The sequence below is a fragment of the Erpetoichthys calabaricus genome, chromosome 16, assembly GCF_900747795.2.
Source record: "Erpetoichthys calabaricus chromosome 16, fErpCal1.3, whole genome shotgun sequence".
Lineage (NCBI taxonomy): Eukaryota > Metazoa > Chordata > Cladistia > Polypteriformes > Polypteridae > Erpetoichthys > Erpetoichthys calabaricus.
Genome location: NC_041409.2, coordinates 52,165,054 through 52,185,458, shown reverse-complemented (window position 1 = coordinate 52,185,458; position 20,405 = coordinate 52,165,054). Strand labels below are relative to the sequence as shown.

The 20,405-nt window shown below is 40.8% G+C and overlaps 1 protein-coding gene across 1 annotated transcript; it reads left to right on the top strand.

Annotated features, from left to right (window-relative positions):
• Positions 1-286: 286 nt before the first annotated feature.
• Positions 287-20,153, top strand: gchfr (GTP cyclohydrolase I feedback regulator). Its single transcript, XM_028821926.2, has 3 exons — positions 287-451; positions 5,845-5,939; positions 19,449-20,153. The coding sequence occupies exons 1-3, from the start codon at positions 416-418 to the stop codon at positions 19,585-19,587; spliced, it is 270 nt and encodes an 89-aa protein (XP_028677759.1). The 5' UTR covers positions 287-415; the 3' UTR covers positions 19,588-20,153.
• Positions 20,154-20,405: the final 252 nt, after the last annotated feature.

Genomic DNA, 20,405 nt, shown 5'->3' with positions numbered 1-20,405 from the left:
GATCATGCCAAATCGTCAACAATTACACCCGGCTAAACGAGAAATCCACGTACGAAAAATAACCCCCAGCACACAATGTGCTCTTCCTGTTTATTGAGTCTCACAGATGGATCTGTGCCGATCAACAGTGAGCTTACCGATGATTGGTCACCTGCGAGAGGCGTGACTACATATTTGCCAATACTGGTGAGTTTTACAATGTTTCTTGTTTTGATTGGACAAGAAGAGTGAGGGTATTGTCCAGAAGCTTTTCCAGCAGATCTCATTGGTCGTTGGGCAGTTTGTTTGTTTTTTTTTCTCTTTCTCTCTCGGGTGTCACGGTGCAAAGGGCTATTTGTCGCTTCTTCAGTCTGGAGATTTCGCATCTCCCTTGGGGACAACCGGAGCCACTAGCAAATTCCAAAGCGGAGCTACGATGCCTTATGTTCTCATCAGCACACAGATACGCCTGGTTCGTTGCAACTCCTTCTTGTTAATGTCTCTTTTGTTCGTTTGTGTTTTCGCGATTGTGGGAAAGGAAAAGTTATTTATCAGGGATTTGGCGGCTGTCATGACTGTCTTGTCAAGCCTTGGTTTGGTGCAGATGTCCGCCTCTTCTTGTGCGCCGAAGGTTTATATTCGTAGTTCAGGTTCTATTTAAGTAGTTTATCTAAAAATGTTATGAACTGGCATTAACTACCCTAATTCGCGGCGTTCGTAAGAAAAGTAATGATTTACCTCACGCACATAATAAACAAAACAATTAATTGTGTCACATATTTGAAACATTAAAATGCGTGATTCAGCTGAAATGTTCCAAGTCTAAATATGCTCGATTGTAATAGAATTTTGCAAATTTTCACCTTCTCGTTGGGATCTTTACAGGGCTAGATAGATCCCTAGGAAAGAATCAAAAATAATATATTTGTAATCACTGACCTTGACATAGTGTAAAACGATACCCCACATGTTTGTGTTTGAAAATAGTCATTTCTAACCTGCTGGAAGTGGCGGTTCGAGGGGTAGGGCTACCGGTAAAGAATCAAATATCAAAAATATGATCATATTCATGACCAGCAACCTCGAAACAGCATACAATAACCGTGCATATACCTATATTACCGATTCCCATTTTTAGTAAGTTTTAAGGAAAGGGGTAACTTTGACCCATCATATCCCACAAGGGGGAGAACCCCTGGGGTCAGTTGTTGTTGCAGGCACAACTTCCAAGTTATTCTGATCAGTTTTGCCAAAGACACGTATTGCTTTACTCTTTACCATAAGGATGCATGTTCCTGCACAAACTATGGTTCAAAATGGCCTATCAATACATATTTTGGTCAGAACAGCTAATAATAGGATGAACCCTAAAAAAGTATGACATCTTGCCTAGCTAGACATCAAGACAAGTCAAACGGTACATCATATGTGGGGGGGATGTGAGTCAGGAGGTGCCAGACCAAAAAAAAAGAAGCAATTTCAGAGCATTCAGAAAGAATTCTTACTAAAACAAAAATCTCAATATCTTGGTATGCTGACAAGTGCTAAAGTGCTAAAAAAGAATGTATTACTCATGCCCTCATCCAAGCATTCATCCATTTGCAGATCCTCTAAATAGAGATAAAGCAGACAAGGTCCAAGTCTGTCCCTGTAATGGAGGGTGGAAAACAGAAACCCAATTTATAGAGGGCACATCCACTCATTCAGGGTAAAGTTAGACTTATCAGTACAGCCAACCTTTATGAGTTTAGTATTTTGTGGGAAAACACAGAGAATGTGCAAACACCACACCGATGGTTTTAGGGCTGGGAATTCAAACACCAAAATCCGGAGCTGTGAGACAGCAGTGCTTACCACTGCATCACCATGTCATGCTGAGTCAAGTCCTTTATTGCAAATAAAATGAATGTTAAGCACAGGGTGCCCATATAGTAAAGAGTTACAGTGTCAACCAACCTTTGCTATTTATCTGGGGTGTAAAAGGAGCCATGTTTAGAAGAGAGATGGGAAAGCATCTCCAGCTGGCAGCAGAGAGGCCGATGGCATGTAGGAGCTCAGGTCAGTTTATTCCTTCGTATGATGGACCTAGGAAGATAATTTGTGACAGGGAGATCGAGCAAAAGCATCTGAGCACATCTTTAATCACACACATTATTGCGGCTTAGTCACAGCTAAACATTTAAGTAGCTGCACATTTTTTGATAAATTACACTTGGTCATTTTTATAATCTAGTTTCCGAATCGGTGGTTCCAGTTCAGACTCACCTGCGTCAGCAGGTCTACATTATAGGTTTATAAAGTCATTATTGTCATGTGTACCAAATTCATACTCACTTGTGCTGGTCAACCTGCAAAATTCTGTCAGTCTTCTGTGCCATAATTAGTAAGTATTACTACCTTATTTCAAAACAGCTGCCTTCTCTTCCAGGCGAGTTTTTGTTTTGTTTTCATGAATTCTCCACTGCAGTCACAAAGCATCATCAGTTCAAGTGTGGCTATTGCTGAGTGACTTAGTCCTTCCTGTTCCTCTACTGTAGGCTAAGCTGCTAACATTACCTTATCGTGAAACATCTGTCTTTTTATGTAATCAAGAGCCAGCCGTCAAGGGGACACCGTTCCATCAGATTTAAAAAAATATGTATACTTGTTTTACATGCAGGTTTAGTTGATGACAGTCCACTACCTCAGCTCTAAGGTGATGCAGAACGCATTTACTGGTGTACGGTTTACATCTTTTAATTGTTTTACCTTTTTTTTATTACAGTGTCGTATAGGGCAGGTATAAGACATGGACAGTATCACAATTCCATCTCAGGGCAATTACACATATCCAGTCCAAGACAGACATGTATGAGGATAATTCAGAAGTGTCAATACAACAAATGTGAAAGAGTTTTGGGTATGGGATCAAGCTGGTGCAGACACTGGGGGAAGTGTGTACACCATGGTCTCGCTTGGTTTCTGGGAGCTGTGAGGCAGCAGCATTAACCACTGTGCAACTCCATTCATCGTGAAGTAAATGAATTAAAATATTGATAAAGTAATCCATAACTAAATCATCATATAGATCAGGGGTGGGCAAAGTCAGTCGTGGAGGGCCACAGTGGCTGCAGGTTTTTGTTCCAACCCAGTTGCTTAATTAGAAAACAATTGCTGCCAATAATTTAATTTCATGGCTTGTTAGTGCTTTAACTCTGCTATGTCAGGTCATTCTCATATCCTAGATTTTTTTTACCTTTCTAAGGAAATCATCCAAATGATTTGAAGGCTAAAGCAGATGAGTAATTCTCATTCCTTCACTTTTTTCTCTTCCCTTTCCTTCCAAGTATTTAATTAAACCCTATAGTGCAAAATAAATACTCACAGGTGTACAGTCGACCTTCATTTATCGCAGTTAATCAGTTCCAGACTCTACCGCGATAAATGAATTTCCGTGAAGTAGGATTCTTTATTTATAAATCGAATACTTTCACAGTTAGAGCATAGAAAACCTGTTTACGACCTTCTAAATACGTTTTTTAACATTATTAGAACCCTCTAGACATGAAATAACACCCTTGTAGAGACAGGGACTTTTAAACACTGCAAACAAACATTTGTCTCTTTTTCAAAAGTTTAAACTGTGCTCCATGACAAGACAGAGATGACAGTTCCGTCTCACAATTAAAAGGATGCAAACATATCTTCCTCTTCAAAGGAGTGCACGTCAGGAGCAGAGAATGTCAGAGAGATAGAGAAAAGCAAACAATCAAAAATCAATAGGTGCTGTTTGGCTTTTTAAGTATGCAAAGCACCACCCGAGAAAGCAGCTGTAAGGAAGGGAGCCATGTGAAGGTAGTCTTTCAGCATTTTTTAGAGGAGCGTTGTATCCTTTAGGCCAGTGTGCGAACAGCCCCTCTGCTCACACCATCTCTGTCAGGAGCACTGAATGTCAGAGAGAGAGAGAGAAAAGCAAACAATCAAAAATCAATAGGTGCTATTCAGGCTTTTAAGTAAACGAAGCATCGAGTGGGAAGCATATCATTTATCATTGAGGAGTTTTATTTAATACATAATACATGCTCTGATTGGGTAGCTTCTCAGCCACCCGCCAATAGCGTCCCTTGTATGAAATCAACTGGGCAAACCAACTGAGGAAGCATGTACCAGAAATTAAAAGACCCATTGTCTTCAGAAATCCGCGAACTAGCGAAAAAACTGTGATATATATTTAGATATGCTTACATATAAAATCTGCAATAGAGTGAAGCCGTGAAAGTCAAAGCGCGATATAGCGAGGGATCATTGTAAATGGAAACAAGCTAAATGGAGAAGTGCTGGTTTCTTTTGTCATTTGCTTCTTATTGCTAATAAGGACCAATTAAAAACTGAGACTACAGCTGTTTAAGACTAAAATAGGCAATAAGGGTTCAAAATCTTAATGAGTGAGACAACAAAAATGAAGCAGAAGTGTTACTCGGGCAATAAGTGCTTCTTATTAAGCAAGTGGGTTGGAACAAAAACCTGCAGCCACTGCGGCCCTCCAGGGATGACTTTGTCCACCACTGATATAGATATAGCACTTTTTTCCTGGGGGGACTTAGCTTTTTACAGAAGCTCAATAGAATCTGTCTATATTAAATGCAAAGTTAACTGACTCACGCACTCATCAACAGAACCCCTTTTTTCCATTTAGTTAAAAAGCTGAAATTTGCCAAGATGGTACATCAACAGTTTGGAAGTAGAAATCCACCAAGAACAGACATTTTGATAAATCAATATTTAGACTTGAAGCCTTCCCCAACAGTAGAATAACTAAATACCCAAAAATCTAAAAAGATGCTTTGATAGATTTGCAATTTGGTGACATTGTAGAAAAAAAGAAGTGTAGACCTTTCATTTAGATAGATTGGAAAAAAAATGCAAGTGTCAGTGAGTCCAGTGGTGTCCTACACAATCCAAAGGCCATTGGAAACTGGAAGAAACTCTGACAGAATAGATCTGGCAGAGCCAAAGTTACGAGCCAATCAGATCATTAGTTTCTGAGGGTCACCAGCTTGCATGATCACAGGCGCCTCACAGCACAGCTCAAAAAAACCAAGTGTCAATTTGTACTGTGAAGAGGAGACTTTGGGCTGCAGGTCTGAAAGGGTGAGTGGCAGGAAGAAAGCCATTCATTAAAGGACAACACGGGGCTTTGAAATGCTAGCTGTGGACTACTACAGACTGGAAGAAAGTCTTATGGACTGATGAATCTAAATTTGAAATCTGTGGCTCATCACACAGGGTGTTGAGTTGGTGACAGGATGGTCCCTCAGTGTGTGACACCAACTGTCAGTCATAGAGGAGGGAGTGTGATGGTCTGGGGGTCTTTTGCAGAGGCAGAGTTAGTGACTTGCACAGAGCGACTGGCATTCTGAATCAAAAGGGATACCACAGTTTGAGAGTTATAGCACCAAAAGGTGCAGGCTACTCTGATGAATCAAAAATTGGAATAACATTTTGTACAATTAATGATTTTTTCGCTTATTTATTTTTATTTGCTACTGTTTATTTGTTCTATGCCTTGATTTCATGAAACAGTAAGACATTAAACTGTGTGCATTTCCATAAAAACTGAGGTATTCTAAAACTTTTGACCAGTAGTGTATTTTTCGTCACAGTTGTTTATATGGTAAATGTCATTAATTTTTTGTGATGAATTGTTTACTAAAAGGTAGAACAACCAATTACAAAGTTTAAACAGAAGAGTGTGGACAAATATGTTGTACAGTGAAGTTGCCACATTTCTTGGCACTCACCTTCCATCACACTTAGCAGTATCACATTCTGTGTATTTCTATAACTGTTTGTTTTTCATGTGAACCTCTCCTGACTCTTCCTTAGGAAACTGGTCCCACAACAGTTGGGGATGAATATTCAGATCCAGCACTCATGAGCTATTTGGGAGCCAGAAAAACGACAATGCTAGGAAACAATTTGTAAGTAGAAAGTTGTCATTGTTTAATGTCAGCCAGCTGTTGCAGCTCAAAATTTTAAAAGGAAGATAAAATAATATTTGTTCAGCTGCTTGTTAAACCAGAATAAGGAAAATTATTTTAAGCTTCCAAATATCATGGTTGGTTTTTCTCACTGTATTACTCTTATGATAAAGGAAAATCAACAACATATTTAACCTTTACGATGAAATTTGTGGTTAGCTGTGTGAGAAAAAGCTTTGTCCTGAAACCTAGCTGTGTAGTGGGGTGTAGAGTTTATCATTGCATTGTTACGCAGGACTAGACTGGGTTCCTGGGCATCACTCATGCACACCCATATTCAAATATGCAGTGAAGTGTTACCTTCACATGGTTATCATGTCCTTACTTAGATCTGTGTATTATCTAAACTCGTTTTAATGTTGCTGGCGCTAATATCTCACTGGGCACACATGGTGGTACTTGGCCAGTTCAGAGTCATGAATTACCTTAATAAGCTAACCTGGGTGTAAATAAGGCATGGTAATCAAAGAAACATCCTGACAAATAGTGAATGTCCAGCCTGGAGCTGTGAGGAGGCAATGCATACCATACCTTTAGTTTACCACAGTTTTATCAAGGGGAAAAAATAATCTTAAGAATTTAAACATAGTTACCCTGATGTACCAAAGAGTACATTTGGTTTTCCTTCCTCAAAAATTAATATGCAGGTAATTTGTCCCCATTAAAGTGACTCTTTTATTCTACAGAGCACTCAAGAGTGCTTACAGCTCAAATTAGTTGTATTTTGGTGACATTCAGTTCCTTTTTTTCCCAATTTCCTTTTTATCTATTTAATTTTTTATTCTTAAACAGTCCTGTTCTCAGACTGAAAACTAAACACAGATTTAACTACAAAAATTCGGACATGAGTGTCAGTAGGCTTTGCGCCTTAGGAACCAAGTTGCCCAAACTATTCTATAACATTTCAGTAATTATTTACTGCTCTGGTGCTCATCTTTCTGGTCATAACACAGGTCATTACTATAGCAATTGATGAAAAGTATTCATACTTATTTGCAGAATGCCGGTAATTGAGGGTTCCTCAAAATTAAAAGATTTGTTGTTTGGTGAAAGTGAAATCCACATACATGAGCAGCAGAGATGAGAAGTGGCTGGTGCGTAGAGCAGGCCGGTGGGTTGGCGAGCGAAGTGAGCAGGGGGCGAAGCCCCCTAGTCTATTTAAAAATATAAACATTAATAAAGTACAGAATTGTAACACTCTTGACATAAAGTAATTCAAAGTTAGGGTAGTTGGCAAATAAGGAAAACTCCAGTCAACACAGATGTCAGAGGAAGTCAAATTCAGCACCCCCTCAATCATTTGATAAAGCATTATAGTGTCTCTAATTGTCTCTAAGGCCAGGAGGAGCAACTCTAAAAGCGGTTTTGTCATGAAGCAGAATAGCAGGATATCAAGAGGAAGAAGGTTAATGAATAGTCGGATGTAGCCCTGCACACTGGACAAAGTGGTGTAGACTTTGGATAATAAAATGACCTGAAAATGGAGGATTAAAGACTGTCATCTCTCTTTTTATATAGTACTAGTCATTTAGCCCGTTACAATAACCGGCACTAGAACAGTAGTGCATAAACATTAGTAGGAACAGTCTATATTAAATGGTAAGGGACTTTGACCTCATTCTTTTTGTTGGTCGTATTTTTCTTTCTTTCAGCCTTTCTTTTGTTGATGTTTACTTGCTGAGCTAACCGTTCTTCGTGGGCTGCCGCTGTGTATTGTGTGTCTTAAATTTTCTGTGACAGTAATACTGTCTTGTACGTCTGTAATATACCGTAATTTTCTCTGGCGGTAATACAGGCGTGCGTGTCGGTAATATGCCTTTAATCTCCACTGACAGTAATACTGGCTTGTATGTGGCTGTAATATGCGTCACTGTATTGTGTACCTTTAATTTCCTCTTGCAGTAATACTGGTTTGTATTTCCGTAAAATGCCTCTAACTTTCTCTGACAGTAATATCGTGCATCGCACCGTGCCCCGCACATGCGCACTTCATCAGAAGACACCCACACACGGACACCTGGACGCACACAGGGATTTTATTAAAGAGGATAACTAGTGGCTACACATTATAAAACTACATCAGTGGGACTTAGGCTGTGTTTGGACACCTGACCTCTCGTCAGTCACTAAAACAGAAACAAATGATCTGTGATTATTTCTGCTTAATACGCCATAGTCCACATTCTTCGTTTGTGGAGGGCTGCACATTTTCATTTCTTCAGATTTCTTAATTAGAACCAGACTGTTAGTTCTAACGAAAAAATAACTCTTTTAATTTTTCATTTTAAATTGAGAACTATTAGTCCTTTTCTTCTTTGGTAGCTTGTGTCAGAATATTCTCTTTTCTTTTTAACAGCTATCAGTTAATAGTGATATTAAAATGAAAGGGGAAAGCCCCCTCAGCTTAGCTACATGGTCTTGTATGTGTTCATCAAGCATAATGCAAAATGTTTGAAATGAAATAAGAAAAAGGTGATAAAATGAGATGCGACTTGGCCTACAATAGTTTAATGATATGATATCTTGAGACAAGACTTTTTCTCGGGGAAGAGACGTGAACTTTAGAAGAGCGGAGACACTTTCACTTCCCGCGAGATGGACAAGTCACGTCATACTTACAATCCTCAGACACAAGTCCCGTGCTACACAGGCAGAGCAGGTTAGAGATAATGGAAGTAGGAATATCTGAAAGTCTCCAAAAAGGAGAGTAAAGATCACATTAATGCAAATAAACTGAAAATATTACTCGGGGAAATAACAGAACAGCGAAAAGAGATTGAATATTCAGGTGCTGTACAGGCTTTTAAACATTCAAAGCTCCGCACAAAATACAGATCACGCGGCACACAGCAGCAGTAAGCCAACAGCTTCTTGAGCAAAGAGGAGGTGAAAAAAAACACCTGGTACTTGTTTCCCAATGTATCACCATATAAGAGGGGTTTCGGAGGAGCAGCTGCATCTCCTTGAGGTGCGCTCAGCCTCTCCCTTCACAACAGTGCCTAACGCTGGCAGACAAGGGGGGGTGGGAGGGTAGGCAAGCGAATTGCAGATAACGTGTGAGGGCAGCAGCAGCACGCCAGTGGCTGCTCAAGCAAAGAGGAGTTAAAAAAAAAAAATGTATTGTGTGTGTGTGTGTGTGTGCGCCTTGCGGTGGGCTGGCGCCCTGCCCAGGGTTTGTTTCCTGCCTTGCATCCTGTGTTGGCTGGGAATGGCTCCAGTAGACCCCCATGACCCTGTGTTAGGATATGGCGGGTTGGATGATGAATGAATGAATGGATGGATGGATGTATTTGTTTTCCACTGGCAGGGGGGTGAAAGGGGTTCGCGAGCGAAGCAAGCAGGGGGCAAAGCCCCCTAGTTATTCAAAAAGAAATGCATTCAATAGTAGTAATACTGATAACACCAAATGAGAACATGTACAAGTTATATGATAAATCTCTCTATTATAAAAAAAAATCTTGGAAGGAAGACTAGGAGTGAGACGAGATGTGATCTTCTCGGAAGACAATTTGATGTCCCGTGAGAGACACTTTAACGTCACGTGAGACAACATTTAAAACAAGTTCACGGACATCTAGCAGACACGCTTCATGTGCTCCCAGCTCTTAAAACAACAAGTGCAAGCAGAACATGCAGCTCGTCAGCAGTAGGAAGCCAGCAGATGACATGACCGCTTCTCCTTAGCATGCATTCAGCGAAACACCCCCGACCCACTCCCCCCCCCGACACTTCACAACGTGAGTGGCTGAGATGCGAATTGGCAAAAGGCCAGCTGCTGTACAGGCTTTTAAATGATCGACGCACAGCACGACAAGCAGAATATGCACCTTGCCAACAGCAGCAAGCCAGCAGATGACCCAACCGCTTCTCCTTAGCTTGCGTTTATGGCTTTCTTGCAGGGATTTGAAAGACTTTAGCAGAGAAACACTCGCCAAACTGGTTTAAAGCACACCCCCCAAATCCTGTCATAAAATTCAAAGAGATCCATTCCTTGGGTTGTAAACATGAATTCTTCTCACTAATATTACATTGCTTTGCCTAAATTACAAATAAAGACATACAAAATATTTATCAAGTTATATGCAAAATCTCTCATCACAAGTGATAATAACTGACCTCAGTTAGTTAGCTGGTCATTTTCCTCTTCTTTTGTTCTGAATTCAGAAAAGCACAGCAGTATGATTTTTTACTCTCAAAGACATTTAGGAATATTTCTATTTTTTGCTATATCTTTCAATTAATACCTCTTGTTTATTGTTTTCCCCTTATTCTGTGTAGTCTGCCACCTTCATTGTGTCCTAATTAAAAACAAGTAAAGCAGACACCCTGGTGAACAACACTACATGATGAAAGGCTGCAACTGCGTCAGTCTCAGACCAACTAATTAGTCAATAATGGAAAGGCAGAATGGAAATCAGGATGGACATAAATAAAAAGTAAAAAAAAATACACTACCTACATATAACTGCTTAATTTTATTACAATGCATTAACAAACTTACTTTTGTACTTTCTCCATTGACCCCAAAACACAGAAACTGGGAAATAACAGTTTGCTTAATTAGGCTAGGAGTCCAATTAAAAACAGAAGCTGGGGATTCCCAGGACCGAGTTTAGTAACCACTGGTATAAACTGTAAAGTGTCTATAATGGCAACCAGAGCAGCTAAAATTTATAACAAGATAAACATAAAAGGAGAAGGAAAAGAAACAAGAAAGTAAAAGATGTTTGAGGTTCTTAGTAACAAAGCTACCTGATTAAACCGTTTGGTCTGCTTAACAACTGTCAAACACCTTCCAGTACTCATCTTCTTTTATCCTGCCAGTTGAACCCCTCTCACCAGCTCTCTCATAACTCCAAGCTCGCTTATGTACTGGTTGAACTGAGCTTTTAATCACTAGCCCAGGAACATTTGGTTAGTAATTCTGGGCTACCCAGCCGCCAGTCAAAGACTTATGGGTACCCCTGAAAAACTTCCCTTTAGAAACACCGGGCTGCCCACGGTGTGACTGGTGCATGCAGTCTGTACTTAAATGAGTCTAAACCACAGTTTCCTCAGTTATAAGACATCTGCTGTATTATTACACTGTCAGGCTATTCCCAGGCCTTTGACAGTTACAGATAGTTTAATTAAATACATTGGTAAAGAGACATAATGTCAGATGTGAATGCTTAAATACACCAATGCCTCTGTCAACCAGTGTTGATCCATATTATGTGTCTATTTACCACAAAAATTATCAACTTTTTAATATTATAAAAGAAAAGATTTTAATTGGCATGTAGCTTATATTTTATTATGCACCATTTTATTGTCAAATTGTATCAAAACAACCAGTAATAAACACAGAAAAGTAGTCTATAGGCTGCTTTCCAAACTGATGCTCCACATACCAAATGGGAATTCGTTCATCAGACCTCATATAAAAAGTAACCCAGGTATGAATTGTGCCATTCTGTCTTTCAGGTTTTTTTTGTTTGTTTGCTTAGAGCTAATGTGACTCAAAAGCTCATCCATCTGGTCTTTAGCTCTTTGAGGGCTGGATATATTTTCCAAAAAACTCAGTTTTCTGGAAAGCACACAAAGCAATGGTTCACACATAAATCAACATAAAATGTCTGTTGATAAGTGCTGTGGATGCTGTTGGCGCATGTTTGGCATCTCTGGCGACAGTCGTTGTGCAGGTGCACCTCGATGGGCAGTAGGAATGCACGGTGGGCCGGCTGCCTGGCTGTCTTCGCACAGCAGGTGGGTGGTGGTCACAGTGTAACACAATCTGGTTTGTACCTCTTGTCATCATATGCGGTGGTCCTCCCAGGCGAATGCTACATGAAAGTGTTTAGCCCCACGATCAGCTGGGGACTGATCAGACGATGCTGGTACCTCACTGTCGTTTTTGATATCCATCTCCAGGTCGGAGTCTGACAAGTCAGAGCCCTATTTAACGAAATTACGTGAAATGTCCACGGAGTATTTTGCTTTGCACATTTGCTTTGGTCTCTCGCCAGATGTCAAAGCCATTTTAGAGGTTGTTTGCTCTTCGCTACTCACACACGCATAGGTATTCGAGGTTAAATCGACAAAGCTATGTAAGTGTCCTTCTACCAAAGAGAGTTGAACTAAAATGTAAGGACGAGTTTTGTTGCAGTTTACAGCAGATTACCGTCCCCTAACCCTGAATTTTGACAAAAGTCGACATCAGCCCTGAAAAAGTTAAAAGCTTACAGAAAGTTCATGCCAGCTCCATGACGTAGTAGTGAATTAAGATTGCAATGAATAGCTGCTTCCTGGTTCCTTCTTGAATGTGCTTGAAGATGATGAATTGCGCCACTGTTTTAGAAGTAAAAATAATGTAACACTTCAGGGTAAACAAATTAGTGCCTAGCCTACAGTATTAACTGATTTGCAACATATGTGGCACAAAAATCAGTATATAGGAGTGAACATTAAGACTGTAAATTATTGAAAGTTGTATTTTGCTCAGTCTCACCCAGTCCAAGTATATTGTAGTCACAGTGCATACTGCATACAAATATTATGACACTAACAACTGACACAGGAAACCTGAAATATTCCAGCTAGAAGGCAACATGAATAAAGGCTTTGTTGTAGCATGGCACTACTTACAATGCATTAGTCAGCTTCCATATCGGCCCCCTACACTCCAAAAGAAAAGAAAGAAACACATGTTGTTTGTTCTAAGACTCTACATTTAATATGTTGGTACTTCATTTTCAGCAGGTGATAGATAGGTATATATTACTGTACCAAAATGTGAAAAAAGCAGCTTTGAGCCACTTCAGGATTTCTTGATTCTCTGCATATTTATGACATTGAATCTTATTGGAACGTCGTCCAAATTCCGTTACTAGATAATAGCCCTCAGAGCGAACAAATAACAGTTTATTTTGTGCCCATTTTTTCAGACATAGTCATTCAACTTTCTGATTGCCTTTGAAAAAGAAATTTTCCCTCCAGCTCCATTAGTTTTATTAAAAGCCTATTCCTTGCCAAATATACGCGTACTGACTTTGGCCAGCTCAGCTAGTTACTTATCCAACAACCTGAATCATATCACGGTGAAGCTCTTACTGCACAGATTCTGGTGGCATGCCATGTGGAATCAGAAGATTTTGTTTTGAAGACCTTTACAGAAAGTCACTTATGCCTCTAGCACTCTGGAAATACTCTTAAAATGGAAGGGCTTTTCAACAAACGTAAATCTCATGAAAGTGGACATTCTGCCAGAATTGCTCAGGAATGAAGCATAAAATTATCCAAAGAATGCAAAGGCACTATCCAGAAATCTGGAGGCCACTCTTACCTTGGCTGAAATCAGTGTTTATAACTAAACTATCAAAAAAAACAATATATCCATGGCATTTATGGCAGCATAAGAAAGTGGACAAGATTACTCACTAAGAGACATCGATGTGTGTCTCTTTTTTGATGTGTTAGATGATAACATTTTTTAGAACATTTGGGTCTATTGGATCCTATTAGATCTACTTCAATACATACTGTGCATTTCACACCAATAATGTCATTCAAATTAGTATGTATAGCGGAGTGTTTCATTGTGGGAATGCCCTCCTTCCTCAGGATACGTATTTCTAAAATTGACTTCAGTTTAAACAGTTTCAAAAAGGTCAAGAATTCTGTCTCAGTGGCGAGAGAGAGACTGATCTACAGCTACAGCAACTGTTGGGATATTTTGATGGGCATCAGGCATGGGCTGGCATTGTGACTGGGTTAGTGCATGATTCATCACCTGGCCATTCATCAATGGCCAAGAAAAAAGGCAGGTTATTTCCTGCTTTTGCCTGGAAGTTGGCAGGAGGTGGCAACCTCTGATTGAATATGCTGGTGTCCCAGCAGGGATGGATCAAAGTTCCTCACCTAGCCGGGAGGCCAGTGTAATTTAGGGACAGGGGGAGTCGATGTATTCAGACCAGTGGTTCCCCCGATACGCTAGGCTGGGATTCCCACATGGACAGCTGCAGGGCATGCTAGGACTTGCAGTCCCATTGGGCAGCCCTATTGGGTTCAGTGGGGTTTGCCAGGGGGAGTTGCTGGGATTAGTAATCCCATCTTCTGTTTGACCTGGATATACTTCCAACAGGCTGTGCCCTAGCACTGGAAGTACTTCCGAGTCCAAAATAAAAGAAGCTGCTCAACCTCATGCAGGCGAGTTGGAGGAAAACAAATAAAGAAAAGTGTGAGAAAGAATTGTTTTGTGCTTGTGCCACTACTAGAAGAAGGCCTTTGTAAGGTATTTGATCAGTAGACTTGCATTTGTGTGTGGTTGTGCCTGGGGTTTGTTGGTGCTGCAACGCCCCGTACTGGGCAAAATATAGAGTACTAGAATTACTGGTGTTGTCGTTAACCGAGGGCAACAGACTGCTCACAAAGGAAAGGTTGGGGAACCAAACGGGTCTCCCCTTTTAATATCTGCAGTATCCCAAAACTTAAACAAGCTCTTGATGGCTCGAAGTGGTGCTGAACTAAAAATATCGCAAAACAGATATAATCAGGGTGGTTCAATGTTCTCCAAAGCAGTAAGTACTTGAGTGGGAGCGCCGTTCTGTGGTCTGCTGTCTTCAGAATGAGATGAACCAAAAGGGGCAGAGTCAGTTGCCCTCTTTGGATGCTCTCTCAGGGCTGTGGGAGAAAGAAGAGATGATGCCATCAGCGAGATTGTCCCTCGTCCTGGAGAAGTCGTGCTTACCTCTGATGAGCTCGGAAAGCGAACTTCAGACCTGCATGCCTGACATTGCTTAAAAAAAGTGGAGGTAACTACCATGATTAGCGTCAGTCCTTATTGCTTCCCAATTAATTCACACATATTTTTTAATGCTGTTGTGATTAGTGTTATGTATTCTAATTGTTTTTTCTGTAAAGGCCAGCCCTGACACAGACACAGAACACAAGTTCAAAGCACATAGTGCTTTTATTTCCTTTTTTCTGCCCTCGTGGAGAACGTCTTCCCTGTTCCCACGAGTACACAACACAGTCCTGAACACAATATCACCCAATAGTAATTCTTTTCTTTCTCCACCACTCCTCTCCGGCAAGCCTCGTCTCTCTCCTCCCGACTGTGGCTCCCGGAGTCGTGGCTGCTGGCTTCTTTATAGCCCACCTGGAAGTGCTCCAGGTGTTTGACGACTTATTTCCGGTTGCACTTCTGGGTGTGGCGGAAGAGCCCCCCCCACATGGGCTCAGGAACAACTGCAGCGCCCCCTGGTGGCACCCCCCGGATCCCAACAGGGCTGTAGAGAACTCCATCTTCCATGGAGCCCTGCGGGAATCCGAGGCACCACTGCCACCCAGGGGGGCTGCCATCTAGCACCCCTGGGGAGGTACTGTTCTGACCAGGCTTGCTCCCCCAGCCCATACAGTGAAGAGGCATCCTGGCCAGACAAGGACCCCGGCTGTCTGTGACATTACTTATAACTTTGTCTTTTTGGGCTGTACAGTCCAATTCGGGTACTAGTTTTGTTAAATTACTTTGTTTTAAAGGATTTGTCTCTTCAAGTACAAAAATATCATATCCTTTCACGCTTATTTTCCTATCATCTTTGGGAGCTCACTGACTTCGTGCAGTGAGGAGGATGTCGCTAGTAATTATATGGCACAGTACGTAAACACAGCACCGACTGCACATAGTGACCCAGTATGTGATTACTTGACATGAATAATTTTTTGCATCCTTCTAGTCCCATTACTTTATAAGCAGGGAAGTCACCGATAACATCTAAATAAGAATGCCTAGTTAGTAAGTAACAAAGCAAATGGAGGGGGCGGATTATTTGAAATTAGTAACACTGGAAATGTTTAGAATAGACCATTACAATGGATTAATGTAAAAGTGTAAGAATTTACTGGTCCCCCATTACTAATGGCAAAGTAATTCCAGGCACTAGAAAATAAGTGGCTGGCTTGCCATTCAAAGGACAGACTTGTCCTTAGTGTCTATTTGCCAATACATAAATACAGGGTGGGCCAAAATGAAGTACCACATTTCTCAAGGTCATTGAGTGAGGTAGAGGCAGCTGAGTGGTTTGGGGTTGGTGGGGGTCCTTTGATAGTCCCTTGTAGTTTTCAGTTGGCAACATGCCTTGGTCCAGTGCACACCCTGCTTTTGCTTTCCAAGCGTTTTTCAAAAACAATGAATCCATCCACTACGCAAGGCCTTCCGAATGCACTTCAGCATTCCTCCTAACGGTGACGTCCCAAATCAGAATGCAGCTCTTCAGGTAGTGGCTAAATTTAGACAGACAGGTGCAACATTGAACAGAGACTGTACAAACACCGGAAAACATCCAAGCTGTAAGGGCATCCATTTTGCAGTCTCCTACACGCACTTCTGCTTTAGGCATTTCCAACACGTCTTTGAGGAGGATTTTGCATGAGGACCTTAATTTCCAACCATACAAAATGATGGTAATGCAGGAACTCACTGAGACTGGCAGAGCCATAGAGAGTTGTGCGCCAACATTCTGCAAACCATTCATCGAGATGCCATCATCATGTGCAGCAATGAAGCACATTTCCATTTGAATGCTTGCTGTGGCAGGTGGCCGGGTGTGGTCGTCAGCCGCCTGCCTATTTAAGGAGCCGCCTCCCCTCACTCAGAGCTGGAGTCGGGTGAGGAGGTTGACGAGGTCAGATAGGAGGTGGCAAGGAGAGGCCTGAAGAGTGAGAGAAGGCAGAGAAAGAGAGAAAAGCCTGGACTTTGGGAGACTGTTGGGGTTTGTGTGACGGTGCACTTATGGATTGTAAATAATAGTGTAAATAAACATGTGGTGATGGCTGTGAACGTGTCTGCCTGTCTGTGTCCGGGCTGCCCTATTCACATTGCGTAAATAAGCAAAACTTTTGCTATTGGGCTGAAATCAACCCCATCAGAGACCCCAGCACAGTAAACGTGTTACAGTTTGGAGCGCTGTTGCAGAATTTGGCATTGTAGGCCCTTACTTTTTGGAGAAGTGGGGAGCAACGGTCACCGTCACTTCAGAACGTTACATTGAAATGCTAGAGAACTGGAAGAAATGGATATGGTGGATGCCTAGTGTCAACAGGTTGGAGCAACAGCACATGCGGTGCAGAGAGCCATGCAAGTTTTGAGGGGAAGCTGATCTCCCTGCGCGGCGATATCGGGTGGCCTTCACGTTCGCCTGATCTCGCTCCATGCAATTTCTTCTCAAGTTGAAGGTCTACAGACACCAAGCTCAAAACCTTGAATCCTTCAAGAATGCAATTTTCCACAAAATCGCTGCTATTCCACTTGAAATGGCCGAATGAGAGCGTTCAGAAATAGTCTTGAAAGGCGTATCGCAAATGATGGCCAACACCTTGAATACATCATTTTTAAAACACGGTGAAAAAAATCAATTTTGTATACCCTTTCTTGTGTCGTAATGAAATTTAACTTATCTTGTAGCGTTTTTGTACAATAAACATTTGAAATGTGGTACTTCTTTTTGGCTCACCCTGTAGTTTGTTAGTTTGATTTGTAGTACCACGCCTAAAACTTTGCCAAGTGAACACCTCTGCACTACAAAGCAAGTGCCTATGTAGCTTGATGACAAAACATTTTTAAAAGACAGACTGACTGAAGGAGACATGTTGTGTAGTTCTGTTCTATGTGCTCTTGTAAAATGATGATGTCAGGAGCCAGAGGACACTGTGATACATGTATATAACCTAAGACTAAAGGTTGGGACGATAAAGCAATGAAGGTCAAATTTACTAGACTACAAGAATACAGAAACAGAGGAATCGAATATGCAAATCCAAAATAAAAGATTCCCACCAACAAGGTTGCCACATGTGCAGTTTTCATGCCAAATTATGCTATTTATCAAAGCACTGTGTGGGCAAAAATTTTGATTTGGCTGTGTACAGGTTTTTGGGCTGTATTTAAAGTTAACGTGTGGCTGCCCAAACGGCAAAACTGCACCCTTCACACCACTTACTGTCGTTGATACTGGCAAAACTTTGGGCTGTCAACTCCTTTCCACTTCAAACACTTCCCTTGGCCTTCAGCAGTGCCATTAGGTGGGTTTTCAGCTGTCACTAGACTGGAAATATTTTCAGGACCTGGCAACCCTGCCCACAAGGAGAAACAAAATAAGGTAGGAACTCATGGGTTTCTGAGACAAAACAACAAAATATTATTACAAAACATGAAAAAAACAAACTGTCCTTTACACATCCACTATTCTGATCAGGTGACATTCTGATACACTAGTAGCAGGCAGTGTGGCATCATGGTTAATGCTTTAGACTTCAAACCCTGAGGCTGAGGGTTCAAATCTTGCTACTGACTTGCTACGCAACATATACTTTACATTTAATTTGCTTTCATGAGATGCACATCGATATTTCTCAAGACCGGGTTTTGCAAGGCTGTGTGTGTTGTAAACATCAGCCTTTTCATCGCTTCAGGAAATACGGAACATACAGAGGGAGCTGTGACAGCCCGTGTGACAGTGTTAGATGGAAAGCAGGAAGCACCCCTCAGTGGGGCACTAGTCCAATGCAGATGAAAAACTGACCGAGACCGTCTGTTGTTCATTTTAAATATCATATGAAACGGCAAGTGAGATGACTCTGCATTTTAGGCACACAGAGGCTAAGTGTCATACTGCACATATAAAAGTATCAGAAGGTATCTGTGTGGAGGGAGTTTGGGACATCTCTGAAGAAGGCCTCCCTAAACAGATTAGATAATAATACTGGTCATTAGCAGACGTTTGGCCAGCTGACGGTTGTTATATTTTTCTTCTAATGGACTCATTTCTGCACATGTGCTTCACGTGCTTTTGGGCAACATAGTGTGGGCTATATTGGTACCATGCCCAGTGCTGACTAGTTCAAAAAACGTCATAGATTGTTATTTTAAAAGCTCGGTTAAAACAAAACCTGAGGACTGGGTTTGAGAGGTACTGTTGTAGGATTATATTCTTTTTTTACCTTATAAAACCTGTTTTACTGAACAATCTGGTCTTTGGTTATTAATTAAAAGCGAGTCAAGAATAAAGATAACTTAGCACTGTGACTCTCCGATGACTGAGGTTGGTATCACTGGTGGGTGGTGGTCTGATACCACTTGGACCCCACACTTTGATTGTCAGCTGGGCTGACATCTGTGTTGTTGTCCTCCCACAGTTACAAGTTCACAGGGTCATTTTTCACTTTGAGCTGGCTAGTTGTCTCTGTGTCCATTGAGACTGGGCATGTGGAGACGTAGATTCAGAAACTGATGGACAGTTATGATGCTACGTTTTAACAAAAATTTTAAGCATAAAAGTCTTTGTACCTTGCAGATTGTTTGTCAAATTTTGATAATTTATAAGTAGGTCTTGCTCTAAATGATATTTTTTTGTTATGACTTTCTGCATTTACTGGTTCTCTGTATTTATTGATTGTTCTTTTCTTTTTTAGCTCAGAGTACAATGTGGACGAATCTCCTCGAATTATTCTGGATAAACTTGAGAAGATTGGTTTTAGAGTTGTGAGCATGACAGGAGTGGGACAGACTCTGGTTTGGTGTCTCCATAAAGAAGACTTCATGCCTGCGTAGTGGTTAGTGATGTGAGATTGGCATTAGTGACATGCAGTAGGTTGAAGATATCATGCGAACAATTAAGACTATACAATAAGAAATACACATGTACAGTATATTGTGATGTGTTAGAGTAGACTCAATCATTCATTTCCACACCTTTAAACACTCTGTTATGGTCAAAGTAATTGGGGAGAGTACTGAATGGGTACAAAGAAGGTGAAATCAGTCAGTCTATTATACCATTGTCAAAACATTTTACAGCAGTTAAGGAAAGCAGGAGACATGATTGTGAGTAGACAGACAGCATTAAAAGACTTCATTTAATTAGAGTAACTGAATATAAGATACCAACAGCACAAGTTCAGCATTTATTGCCAAGAATAGTCACTTGTGTTGAAATTTGGGACCTTCCATACATTCCAGCTCAAGACTGCAAATCTTCATTATGCCAGACGTTGACTGTGTCTGAAGCCCAGAATATTGTGTTTTGTTTTTGTTTTTAATCCTAGTCTGTTGGTGTTGATTGTACTGTGCTGTCTGTCAGTTCTTACTGTCAATAAACGCTCCGTGTATTCATTGTTTTTATTGAGGGTATTTCCTGGCTTTTCCCTTTAGTTTGAGTCATTATGTGTTTGTTCGCATTATGCTGTCTAATTTACTGAATTCTTGAATGGTTATTGTAATGGTGCTTGTTGTGAAAGGCACTCTTTTAAAATAAAGATATATTTATAACAGTAATAATGTAAAACTTGAATATGATTTATACCACCATTTTTAATGCTGAATTAGGAACAAAATATATTTGAAATAAATTGTGCATGTTAATATGTATG